Source organism: Strix uralensis, chromosome 19, assembly GCF_047716275.1.
Source record: "Strix uralensis isolate ZFMK-TIS-50842 chromosome 19, bStrUra1, whole genome shotgun sequence".
Classification (NCBI taxonomy): Eukaryota; Metazoa; Chordata; class Aves; order Strigiformes; family Strigidae; genus Strix; species Strix uralensis.
This window is the reverse complement of record NC_133990.1, coordinates 8,923,165-8,936,035: the sequence shown is the minus strand read 5'-3', so window position 1 is coordinate 8,936,035 and position 12,871 is coordinate 8,923,165. Positions and strand designations below refer to the sequence as shown.

The 12,871-nt window shown below is 56.9% G+C and overlaps 1 protein-coding gene across 1 annotated transcript; it reads left to right on the top strand.

Annotated features, from left to right (window-relative positions):
- The first annotated feature begins 2,872 nt into the window (after positions 1-2,872).
- On the top strand, positions 2,873-10,552 carry GALR2 (galanin receptor 2). Its single transcript, XM_074889067.1, has 2 exons — positions 2,873-3,213; positions 4,733-10,552. Exons 1-2 carry the CDS (start codon positions 2,873-2,875, stop codon positions 5,511-5,513), a joined length of 1,122 nt encoding a protein of 373 aa, XP_074745168.1. The 3' UTR covers positions 5,514-10,552.
- Positions 10,553-12,871: the final 2,319 nt, after the last annotated feature.

Here is a 12,871-nt window from a genome sequence, read left to right as displayed (position 1 = left end):
TGGACATGAAAGCTCAAAGGGGAGAAAGAAAACCCAAGTCCTCAAGCTGCAGCGTTTCACTGCAAATCTTTTAAGCTGTTTCTGTCTGCTCTTGGGTTTCCACCACATCTCCCAGGGATACATTCTCTATCTAAACCAAACTGTGTTTCAAGATGATGCTTGAACCAAGCAGAGACAAGTCAGCTGAAGCGTGTTTTACAAACAACAGTCCTCTCTCATGGTCGTGGTAGTTCAGACAGACTGGGGTTAGGTTGGCACTGCATCACACGTGCTCAGATGCCCAATGCAAACACGTGCATGTTGCACACCAAGGGACCCACTCCAATGGCAGAACAGCTGTCAGGTTTATCACAGGCATATTTCTGCCATGCCACCATCCTCAAATACTGGCACAAAGCTTTTCTGCTCCTCTGGAGCCTGTAAGTGGGAGGATAAAACTGTCAACTGCTGGCTCGGTGCATGGATTCCTGCTGCAGAGCTGGGTCTGCTCTTCCCCAATGGCAGAGAGAGAAGACGACAACAGAAACCTGCGGCACCGCATCGAGCAGAGCCTTGGTTGAGCGCCTTGCAGTGAGGTGGTGGGTCTGAGCTGCCTTTGGTGTTGCAGGGAGAGCTGCAGAGAATAAATCCACTGAGGGTTACTGGCTCCAGAGACTCACACCATGCATGGACCATCCCTGTGCCACCAGCCTGGGAGGGTTGGTAGCTTTACAACGTGCCTTTTCCTTTTGCTTTCGGCCGCTCTTGGAGGACAGATCCTCAGCCTGCCACACCCCTGCCCAAATAACCCATCTACCTCTCAGGCCAGGAATTTATTTTGAAGTTTCTGCATGGGGGATCCTGCTACTGATCTTTGCGTACAATGTTGTGGGTTACAAGTTGCACTGGTGTTTGGGGAGAAACTGGGTGTCTTCTCTCATCTTTTTTAGTAGTCACTGCAGCCTGAGGGTAGACCTGGCCTCTCTGTGAGCTGACTGCAAGGGGGTCAAGGGAAGCCAAAGACACCGCTGGTGTCACAATAGACCCAAACGCCAGTGCCCTGCCGTGGGTATTTGAGGGCACAGGGACCTGGGGCAGTTCCCACAGGGTGAAAGCTCCCTGGGGCTGGGCTTTCCCCAGGAGCTGGCCCTGCAGCCTCCATGGCCGTGGCTGGGGATGCGGCACAGCCCTCGCCGAGGGCAGGAGTGACTCCTCGGGGGCGTGTGGCCAGTCTGGGACCAGGAGAGGAAGGCAGAGCTGCGCTGCTGTGTCTCAGCACCTCCCTGTGCCCTGCGGGATGGCCAGCTTTGCTCTGTGTGGCTCCTCATTGCCTGCTTTTCCCTGTGAGATAACGTCAGGAGCAGAGCACCCCCACACCAACGTGGTGTACTCGCTTCCCCACGTACCTCACCCACGTATCTGAATGGGAGCTGCTTTTGTGGGGCTTCTCCTGGGCTGCCGAGGGTGAAAAGTGCTCTGTATCCTGTGGTGGCAATGTCCCAGGGCTGTGACTGTCCCCAGATGTCCCATCACTGCCAGGAGCCTTAGATCTGAATGTCCATTAAGACAACTGAGAAGCTGTGGAGTGGGTTAGTTATAGGAATAATTGATACATTCAATATTTCTGTCTTCACAGGAACAAAGCCAGGCAGCCTGGGGACCAGATGAAGTGTCCTCGGAGAGCTGATTGCACCGGGCAGTCCCGAGACTTCCATCTGTGAAGGCTCTGAAGAACAAAACAGGCAATTTTGCAGGCAGGAAAAGAAGACAGATGTGAAAAATATTTGTTCTCACTGCAGTGAATTATTCTGATCCCTCACCCCTGGGGAGAAATAAAGATTTTCCTGCAAACCTGAGCTCACCTCTGGGGTGTTTTGGTGCAAGGATTTAGCTGGGTGCTGGACAATTCAGACACATTCGCAGTCGGAGAGGACCCCCCCACTCAACCCTGCAGCCCCTGGGTTAGGCGAGCCCTCTCCCAGTGATCGCTGCAGGGGGAGCAATAAGGAAACCACCCGGACACCCCACTTCGGGTGTCCAGCTCCCTTTGGGGTGCCCAGCCCGGCTACCCCAGCCCCTTCCCAAAGGGTCGCGGCATCGAAGGACATTTTACCCCGCCGGATTTACACCCTCCCCGGAGCAAACCGGCCCCGGCCCGAGCCCCTCTTCCCGGGGTTGGGGGGGGGTGGTTCCTGCGGCTGTCGCCGGTATTTCTCTCTGCGGGGAGCGGGGGTGGGTCGGGCTCCCCTCGCCGGGGCCGCTGCGGAGCGGGCTCGGGGCGCGATGCGCGGGGCCGGGCGGGAGCCGCCGCCCCGGAGCCCCCCCCCGGACCCCCCCCCGCTCCGCCGGTGGGAGGGAGAGCGCCGAGCCGCGCCGCCGGAGCCGCACCGAGCGGCCGCGGGCTGCCAGCCGACCCGGAGGAGGTGAAGGGCGCCCGGCTCCCTTGCATCCCCCTTCCTGCACCCCCGGAGCATCCCGCGGGGCTCCCGGAGCATCCCCCCCTGCGCGCCCCGTGTAACCGCGGCCGCTCTCCCTGCATCCCGACGGGTCCCCCTGCACACTCGCCGTGCACCCCTTTTCCCGTGCATCCCCGGTACGCTCCCTGCTGCACTCTCCGTGCACCCCCTTTTTCTTTACATCCCTGCTGTGCTCCCCAGCACACTCTCCGTGCAGCCCCTTTTCCTTGCGTCCCTGCTGCGCTCCCCCTGACCTTTCCGTGCACCCCTTTTCCCGTGCAATCCCTGGAATACCCCCCGTGACACTCTCGGTGCACCCCCTTTCCCGTGCATCCCCACCGCGCTCTCCGTGCCCCCTCTCTGCGCGCCTCCCCAGTGCCCTCTCCACGCGCGCTCCCCCCGTCCATCCCCGCTGCGCGCTCCGTGCGCTCTCGGCCATGAACGGCTCGGCGGCGGGCTCTGAGGCGGGCTGGCAGCCCGAGTCGGTGATCATCCCACTGGTGTACCTCATCATCTTCCTCGTGGGCACGGTGGGCAACTGCCTGGTCCTGGCCGTGCTGCTGCGCAACGGGCAGGTGAAGAACACCACCAACCTCTTCATCCTCAACTTGGGGGTGGCCGACCTCTGCTTCATCCTCTTCTGCGTCCCCTTCCAAGCCACCATCTACACCCTGGAGGGTTGGGTGTTCGGACCCTTCATGTGCAAAGCCGTCCACTTCTTCATCTACCTCACCATGTACGCCAGCAGCTTCACCCTGGCCACCGTCTCCCTTGACAGGTAGGAAAGGGGATGGGGGGGCTCCCTGGACCCTGAGGCTCCCCCTTCTCTGGATCCCCTGGAGCCAAGCCCCAATTCCAGTGACCTCCTGGGGGAATCCAGGAGCATTTCCCAGGTCCTGTGTGCAAGGAAATGTAACTACCAAGGATGGGGTCCAGCAGAGAGGGGTGGATTAGGATCCCTGTCCCCAGTGCCCTGCTGGAGGAAGCTTTCAGACTCCAAAGCTGTAGGACTGGAGTTTATCCACAGGCTCTGGCAGCTAAAGGGGGGATAAAAAACCAGAGAAACAAAGCTCAGTCCCTGCACAGCCCCAGCTCTTCCCAGGATTCGTGGAGAGAGCCCCTACCCTCCCAACAGCCCACAGCAAAGCAGGCAAACCTCCAGGAGAAGGCACAGGGATGTTTCAGTTGGGACACTGCTTTTCCCACCCTCCTCTTTTATTAGCAAAAACCCCCTTTCTATCCCAGTGCTGTCCCTTGTCCCAGTGACTGTCCCAAGGTGGGTTTTAGCCAGAAGCTCTGTAAAAGGCAGCCTGTTGCTCCTGCCTGTGTTTTACCCCATGCTGGCTCAGCCCCCAGCCTCTGCAAGGGCTGGTGAGTTACCAACTTGCAGCAAGAGAGAGGCAGGGAGCTCCTAGTGCTGCTCCACTCAGTGCCCAAAACATGTGAGATGGGATGTGGAAAGTCCCCGCGAAAGTCCCCTGGGAAGAGCTGCGGCAGCCCCAGGTCAGGGCTGGATGTGTCTGATCACACTGGCTGCCGGGACAGCCCCCCAAGTCCCCCAGGAGCTAAAGCAGAGCTGCCTCTTCTCCAGCATCCCACAGAGCTGGGAGAAGTGGAGGTGTCAAGCAAGCAGGGGCTTGCACAAGCCCCCACATCTGGATGTAATTAAGGAATCGGCTAATCGCAGAACTGAAAATGGGCAACGTGCTTTTGCATGTGCTGGGCTGGATGTTAGGAAGTATTTCTTTCCAGAAGGGGTTGTTGGGCGTTGGAATGGGCTGCCCAGGGCAGGGGTGGAGTCCCCATCCCTGGAGGGGTTGAAGAGTCGGGTTGAGCCAGCGCTGAGGGATCTGGTGGAGCTGAGAACGGTCAGTGTGAGGTTCATGGTTGGACTGGAGGAGCTTCAAGGTCTTTTCCAACCGAGATGACTCTGTGATTCTGTGGTGTGAGGAACACGGTCTGTCTGGATCCTGGGGACTTGCTCCTGCCTTCATATCCTCACCACTGCTATCGCTTGTGCCAGACAGACTGATGATCAAGTGAGGATCTGCCAGATTAGGGAGAGGACAGAAAGGACCATCCCCATCTTCCCCCCAGCCGCTGCTGGGAGCAGAGAGGGAGACAGGACAGGGTTGGGGGAGATCTTCCTCACCCCACTGTGCTGCACAGGGACCCTGAGAAGCACCAGGGAAGCAGTTGCGTGACTAATTGCCCTGGAAAGCTCAATTCCATCACTTCTGCCCTTTCTCCAATCTGCTTCTGGACTGCAGTCATGTCCCTCTCCCTTTCCCGTGCAGGTATTTGGCCATACGATACCCTCTGCACTCGAGGGAGCTGAGGACGCCCAAGAATGCCCTCATGGCCATCTGCTTCATCTGGGGGCTTTCCTTCATCTTCTCAAGCCCTTACCTCAGCTACTACCAGGAGTTCCAGCTGGCCAACCTGACCGTCTGCCACCCCATCTGGGAGATCTCCCAGCGCAAGGTCATGGACATCTGCACCTTCATCTTCAGCTACATCATCCCAGTGCTGATCCTGAGCCTCACTTACGTGCGGACTATTCACTACCTGTGGAGGTCTGTGGACCCTCTCCAAGACGTGTCAGAATCCAAGAAGGCCAAGCGGAAGGTCACCAGGATGATCATCATTGTAGCTGTCCTGTTCTGCCTCTGTTGGCTGCCCCACCACCTGGTCATCCTCTGCGTCTGGTTCGGATACTTTCCCCTCAATCACGCTACATACGTGCTCCGCATCCTCTCGCATCTCATCTCCTATGCCAACTCCTGCGTGAACCCCATCGTCTATGCCCTGGTCTCCAAACACTTCCGCAAGGGCTTCAAGAAGATCTTCATCTGCCTCTTGCACAAGAAGGCAGCCAACAAGGTGCACGTGGCCCAGGTGATGAACACTGTCAGCACGCTGGAGGCGGAGCTCAGCGAGGTGACCCACGTCAGCGAGGCCCTGCCCGGGCGCTCGTCTGTGCGCTGCAGGGTCCCAGCCCAGCCCTGGGGGGAGGCAGAGCTGGTGGGACATCAGCAGAAAGCAGATGGTTCCTTCATCACCTTCAATGTCACCTAGCAGAGCTTCTTCCCACCCCACGGCTTTGCAGTCTCCTGCAGCATCACAGGCCTGGGGATGGGCTACTTTTTGGGTTGAAATGTATCAAACCATACCCTTTTTCATTCAAATGCACCCAGATATTGTAACTGTTAAAGCAATGCTGCTGACTACAGACTCAGCCAAGCAAGCGACCGAGGATCCAAAGGCAGCATTTGCTTTCACCAAGCACTTGCTGACAGCAGAGACATCAAACCCCCAAATCAACTCTCCTGTGTAATCACCTGTTCCTCTGTTGCAGACGGACTTACACCCTGTTGCATCTACGCCTGGAGCCTATTGAAAGCTCTGATCCCTCCAACCAATGCAGCGTCTGGCTGGAGTTAATGGGGTGCATTTTTAGGGACATTTGGGAAGTCTTGGTTTGTTTGCGTCCCAGTTCAAGAGCTGTGTCCCAGGGCAGCACTGGCCACAGCCACGTGGGCACAAACCCGGCCCAGGTAGGAAAATCCAGCAAAGAAGTGTAGAAATCATGGGACAAACCTTCCTGGTGCAGCTGGTGCCAGTTGGGCTTTCACATCTCCCTGGGGCTCGTGGCTCAGGGAAGGCTTCCCCGGGATGGAGCACAGCTGGGAGCAGCATCTATCGCTGAGACAAGTGCTGTAGCCCAAGTACGGGACTGCTGAGGGCACAGGGCACCTGATCGTGGCTCATCCCTGACGCTTTGGTGCGTGCGAGGCTCTGCAGAGTGTCCGGAGGTCACCTAGGACCAGCGGGGAGGGAGGCTGTTTGCCGGGGAGCACAGCCATGGCCCCGTGGGAGAGGTTGTGCTGCCAGGGGAAGCAGAACGGGACATCAGCAGGTCAGCGCTGGGGGAGGATTTTAATGCTTTCAGGCAGCTTGGGCATGGCTCAGCGTCTCAGCCTGGGCGAAGAGCAAAGCAGAGCACTGGCACTGCTTTTCTGCAGCCGCAGTGTGGGGCTGGACCCACATCGGGGTCTGTGCAAGTGCAGGGGACCTCAGCCAGCCAGGGAAGCCTCAATAAAGCCCCCCCGTCCCATGTCCAGCTCCCTTGAGACACCCCACAGCGAGGAGAGATGGGTGCTGGAGGGGTGGTGGGACGCGCTGGCCCAAGGGAAGCTGCAGGCAGCAGGGGGTGGAGGGTGTGGGTTATGTCTGAGCACGACCATCGAGGGGGGGCCACCGCGGTGTGGGGAATGGCACTGCACTCCCCTCAGTGCAGCTGTACCCACATGTGAGGGGCTGACATGGTTCACGTACCCCTACGGCAAAGGCTCCATGAGTGACTGAGCCCTGCAACCACCAGCAGCCGAGGGCTGTATTTAAAGACCCATCATTTTCTGTACCAGAAGAGCATCACTGGAATAGGATCAATTAACTCTTTTGAAAACCCTGCGTCAGAGCACAGCTAAAGGAGGTGGTGAGAGCACAGGGGAGCTGGGACGAACTGTGTTGAGCATCCCTACAATTCCCAGGTCTGTACCCCGACAGCACCAAGCACCTGTGAAGATCAGGTCTCTATAAATTGCCATTACAGAGGCTGTCAGTCTGTCTGCACAGATTTCCTCCTTGTGAATCCCCACAGCAGAGCTCCCCGGGGCTGGGACGCAGTGCAGACTATTTCTGTCCGGTACCCTGGCTCTCCCTGGGGGTCTGCTCCAGGACCCAGGTCCTGATGCAGCCCTCCTCCACACCATGCTGCCCTCCACCCATCCCCAGCACTTGGCCTTTCTTCCCAGAAAGCTTTTGGTTGTAAAACATTTGTTTTCTCCTGCTGAGTGTTATTATAACCAGATCTTCCTGTCCTCGCACAGAGGGCCATAAATCGGCCGCTGCCTCATATCAATAACCATTATATTTAGTCTAGCCTTGCTCATGGCATAAGTCATAGAGAGCGAGTGTATAAACAGCTCCATTACTTACATCTGCATTTATCTCCTCTGCTCAACACTTCCCAGCCAGGGAAAACATTGAATCAGCCATGCAAACATGGCTAAAAGCCTTATCTTCCTCCTGCCCTCATCCACTTCTGCTCAGAGAGCCATGGGATCTGGCTCTGATGGATCCCCCTGACAACGAGGGGTCAGCCCCCCCTCCTGGACACAGTTATCACCTCACCTTGGGGATGGAGATGTCCCACCACCTCTGCACTGCCCAAAGACAGGGGTCCCTGTGCTGGCATGGCTGGAGGTGCAATGTCCCCTGTCCCTTCGTGCCATCACAGAGGAGACACTGACCCCCCTCCCCTCCTTCTCACCCCCCCTGTGACCTGTTTTCCCATCAGACCTGGCCACACCTGCATATCTCAACCTGAGATGCTGCCGGGCATCACGATGCCAGTGCTGGGGCTGCACCACAGGAGGCCCCACAGAGTCAGTGCTCGCTTTCAGGCCCAGGTTGTTCCCCTTCACCCAGGGCTGAGTTCTCAGAAAGGACGGGAGTTGCTCCTGAGTTCATCTTTTTATAGCGTTCACAAGAAAATAAAAATAACCAGCTCACAGATGTACAAGCCAGCCAGCAAACCTCAGTCCATGCATCATGCCCCCATGAGAAGCTCAAAATCCACCCAGAAAGAACGAGCCTTTGCTTTGAGCCCTGTGGGGAGGGGAGAAACCGGGCTGGTACCTGGGTATCTCATCTCACCGTGGTGGGGGGGAAGGACCTATGAGGGGGAGCAACCCCCCAGGGCTGTATTTGGACTGCTGCTGTTCACCATGACCCAGCACACGGTGCCTGGCCCCGGGGGACCCATGGGGAGCAGGGCCAGGTAAAGTGCAGCCAGCTGTGCCCCAAACTCCTCGCCCAGCCCCAGGGAGGCTCCTGGTGCTACCCTTGAACTGGCCATGGGAAAAGTTGGGCTCACAGTGTGGCCACCAACCTCTCCAACCCCCAGCACCAAGCTGTCCCCAGGCTGGGAGACAACTCTGAACAGCAAAGCTGGGTCTCTGAGGACCCACTTCTTGCAGCCACGTTGGATCCTTTGGCAGCAGCGTGGCCACCACAAAACAACCGAAGAAGAGGGAGATGACTCTGATGGGTGGCTCTGACCCTCACTAACAGCACTCGAGCTGAATCCCGCAGTTCCACCCTGGCAAAAACAGGCTCACAACAGCCAGCAGGAGAAAAGTGCTAAATTACCATAGATTTTGTAAACTCAGTTTGTTTCACGAGTATTTTGACATTGCACGGGAAAGGAGGCTCAAAATAGCATTAGCTTAGAGCCGTGACAACCAGCCAAAGGAGAAAAGGGGACGGGTCACCTCTTCAAAACAGCTCATCAGAACCACACACACTGCAGCAACATTGCTCGCTGCTCCCCCTCGGCTCAGCTTTGCTGTAGGGGGCTGCTCAGTTTGCAGCTTTGGGTCTTTTTGAGGAGCCCTGATGTTGCTGTAACACCAGCACAGCATACTCTGGGATGCAGGCACTCTCACCCCATTGCAAGGCTCACGTCCAGCCCTGGCAGAAACGGGTTTAGAAATAAATAATAATAATAATAATAAAGAATCGGTGGGAAAAGGGTGGGGTTTGGCAAATCCCAGGGGCGGATTGCAGGCTGTGGGGCACTGGGACAGCTTCGTGAACAAGCTGCTGACTGCTGCAGGTACAACATGGCTGGAGCACCCCATGGCCCGTCTGTCACCCGCATCTGACAGCGGCAGCCTGGACACTGGGAGAAGGTGCAAAGGACAAATAACTGTGTGCAAGAGCAAACTAATACCTATGCAACAGCCTGCCCATGATGCCTCCCACCCTAAATTAAACAGGAGCCATCTCCTGCACCGCCCCAGGGGACACCCAGCCCTGGGCATCCCCCTGAGCAGACCAGCCGTGCATCCACCACTGTACCCCACGGTCTGCTGGCATCTTCCCAAGCAAGGGCAAGGTGAGAGGGCAAGATGAGAAGGGAGCAATGTGATAACGAAGTAAAGCCTTTGCCAAAGCTTAGCAGAGCTGGTCCCCCAAAGGAAAGACTCAGGAACTGTCTTTAGCTGGACAGACACAAAAGCAGTGCTGTGATGCTGCAGTCGAACACACAGAATCAATGGGAGCGTGTACGTGGACACGCAAAAAAGCCCAGCAAAGAAAGGACGAGCAATTTTTTTAAGCATCACAAGGAATAATTTTGGGTGAACAAGGTGGTTTGCAGAGACTTCCAGCACATCCACTAATTACATTGAACACAACCCAAAAATTGACTTCACTAACTCATTGCTGCCTGGCTCCTGCTCGCTGGCGAGGGCCAGGCGGGCACTAATGGAGTTGGGAGCTGCACTCCAGAGACACAACAGGTCTCTGGGGCGTGAGACCTTGAGAGGGTCTGTAAGGCAGAGCCGGGAAGGACATCGCTGCCCTCCACCTGCAGACAGACATTTCCCCGTGTGCTGCTTGTGCTGGGGCTCAGCAAGGTCCAGGCTCTGAATGGGAACAGCTTAAGAGAACAGCAGAAAACCGATGGGGCAGAGGAAGGAGTTTGGAAGCCCAGCTCCAGCCTGTGCAAAGCTGCCCCCAGGCTTTCCGACAGCCTCCCAAGCCCGCGGCTGAGCCCTGCCCTACCCTATTACCTGCTCTAGAGCTGCCCAGCCATCCCCATGACCGCTTTGAAGACACATCCAAGGACACCCCTAACTCAGCTCCCAGCCCAAACCATCACTCTGTCCCTTAGGCCATGGGCACCACTGACACAGCTCGTTTCTGGTCACTGTTCAGCAGCAAGACCCCAGAGAGTGATGGCAGGCCGGGGGCAGGCTCTGCACAGCACCTAGCCCGTGGGGCTGCACCTCATTCCTGTCTCCAGCACCCCCAAATCCCCTCTGACATGCCCCACGGCTCGCATGGCTGCTCTCACCCTCAGGCAGGAGCAGCACAGTGCTTTGCCATGATTAGACAGCAAGGTCTGGGCTTTCACAGGTCTCTGTGGTGTGACACATCCAACCTGCCCTCCTCGTTTTATGGATCCTCACCCATCGATTGGTACTTACTCATTTGCAGGCAGCGAGTGAAGCCTGGGCCAGCTGCCTGATGATTACGCCATTTACAGGATACTACAGAAATAGAGAAAAAAGCACCCTCCAGCTTATCCATCATTGCCTCTGCTCATCTGAGGATGAAACCATCGCCCTCCCACCCGGCCCATGCCTTGGTGAGCCCTTCAAGGGTAAGCACAAGGTTTTGCTGCCAACACAAAACCACGGTGGGAAGCGACTTTCCTCCCAAATAATGGAGCATATCTGGCCCAGATGGAAAGTATAAGAGCATCCTGACCTGCCGCTGCTCAGCGCTTTCCCAGCTGTGTGGGGACAGGCTCCTGGTCTGTCCCCTTGGGAGGTTTTATCTTAAATGAACAGCATTACAAGTCCCCATGTTCCAGTCAAAGTTTAATAAAAGCAGATTCAACGGGGAGTGGAAAATAAATAGGCTAAACTCAGCTCCCATCAAGCCCAACAATGGGCAGAGAGACAAGGGGCACTTGGCTGAAACCTCAGGTTAGCACGAGCTTTCCAGCACACGGATTTATCCCTGGGGTTGAAGAAGTTGTTTTGGTCTGTGGTTTTGTTCTGTTTTCAAACACTCTGCCAAATTTGCTCCCCAGTATGATGAGGTAGCTGAGGGGGTTGGGGGCTGAGGCTTTTCAGCCTCCCACCCTCTGGTTTGCTCCCAGCTGCAAACTGCACCAGTAGCAGTTCTGGGTGGCTGCAGGGACCCTGGAGCCAGTCCCCATCCCAGCCAGGTTTGATAAACCCCTTTTGCTGTACCAAAGTGACAGTCAGTGCCAAGGCAGCCACGGGAGCAGGTAGTGCACCCAGACCCTGACACAACCCCCCGACCTGGCCCACTGCAGAAAAAAAAAATCAAGCAGCCAATGGGGGTCCAGCCCCAAAACCCTGGGAATCAGACACATCCCCCGGCATGTCCCCATTGTGTAGGGGGATTCACCAGCAGCCAGAGCAGAACAGGAGGTGAGGGGAGGGTGTTAAACCCTGCAGGAGCCTTGGAGGAAGCAAAGGGGGAGGCAGAGGGGGTTCAGCCCCCCAGGTTGGGTCCGTGGCCCCTTCCCACGGTCTCAGCATCGCTCGTGGCTCCACGCTCAGCTCTTAGCAGGGGGTGTGAAATGCTCAACTGTGAGAGTGTCCGGACGGTGCTGGCTGCCATGATCGCTCTTAATTAACATGTTACAAAGACATTCCTTACCATAAAAAGCCAAGGAGCATGCGGAGCCATTCCCCAGTGCTGCGCAGCGTCGGACACGACTCGGACACTTGAGGTCAGCCCGGAGGGGCCGAGCAGCTCCCTCTGCTCCCACCCCAAGGAAGGGGTGGCTCTGGCTGAAGCGTGCTGCTGCTCCCGACGTAGGTCTGGCTGCCGCAGCGGCTGCTCAGTGAGGCTGAGAGCCCGTCTGCCTCCCCATGTTTGTTCCCTGCGGGGGGAGAGGCAGGAGGTGCGGAAAGGGTTAGAACCAGGGCGAGCGGGAGGCTGGATTTAGGAAACAGGGACTGGGTGGCTCTGCTTCCTCTTTAGCTCAGGGAAAACGAGGGTCTTGGACTCCCAACTAAGAGCCACACACCTGGGAGCCACAGAAGCTACGTCTTTCCCTGGGTACTCACCACCTCCAGCTTCTCCTCGCTGCGTGGCTGCCACCAAGCTAGACCCTCAGCCCCCAGCAGCCTCTTACCCCCTTTCCTTCCTCCGGATGTGACCAGGGCATCCCTGGGGTAAAAAACAATCCGGCTAACTTGGCCTTACTAACAGAGAGACCAGGAGGGAGCAGGACATTTTACATCCCATCTGTGGCTGTATCGCCCCACCTGTGAGCTGAGCTGGACCAGCTCCTCACCAGTCCCAGACTGGTACAGCTTTCCTGGGGGAATGGGCTGACAGCACAGGCCAGAAATGCCCCTTTCAGTTCAGGCCATGCAGAGGCATTCCCAGAGCCTCTGGAGAATGGGATGTGGCCCCATCCCAGACCCTAAAGGATCTCATGTGTTTTCTTTGGGCTCTGGTTAGCACAAGAGCATCAGCACAGGGAGGATACCAGCTCCTGCACACTAAAGCTCAGATGCTGCAGAAACGCTGCAGGCAAAGCTCCCCCCTTTCCTCCCCTGGCTTTGCCTACAACCGTTCCAGGTGAATCTCCTCACCCTGGGATCAGCTGCAGTAAAATAGGTTTTACAGCCTCAGCCTGTGTACAGTGAATTCCACACGCTCTCCTGGAGAAAGAAATTCAGATTAGGACACTGCTGTGGAAGAAACTGATCCGGAAAGATGGAATCCAGCTCTGTCTGGTGAACGTCAGCAGAAGTATCCAGCAGGCTCGATGCCACATGTAATGCAAGCCAGCAGCGCTCTGCTTATGCTTA

What these genes read in the sequence shown, in the direction of transcription:
- GALR2 (XM_074889067.1), top strand. Translation starts at nt 2,873, where the DNA reads ATGAACGGCTCGGCGGCGGGCTCTGAGGCGGGCTGGCAGCCCGAGTCG. An exon ending in GCCACCGTCTCCCTTGACAG is followed by an intron (nt 3,214 to 4,732) that starts GTAGGAAAGGGG and finishes TTTCCCGTGCAG; the next exon opens with GTATTTGGCCATACGATACC.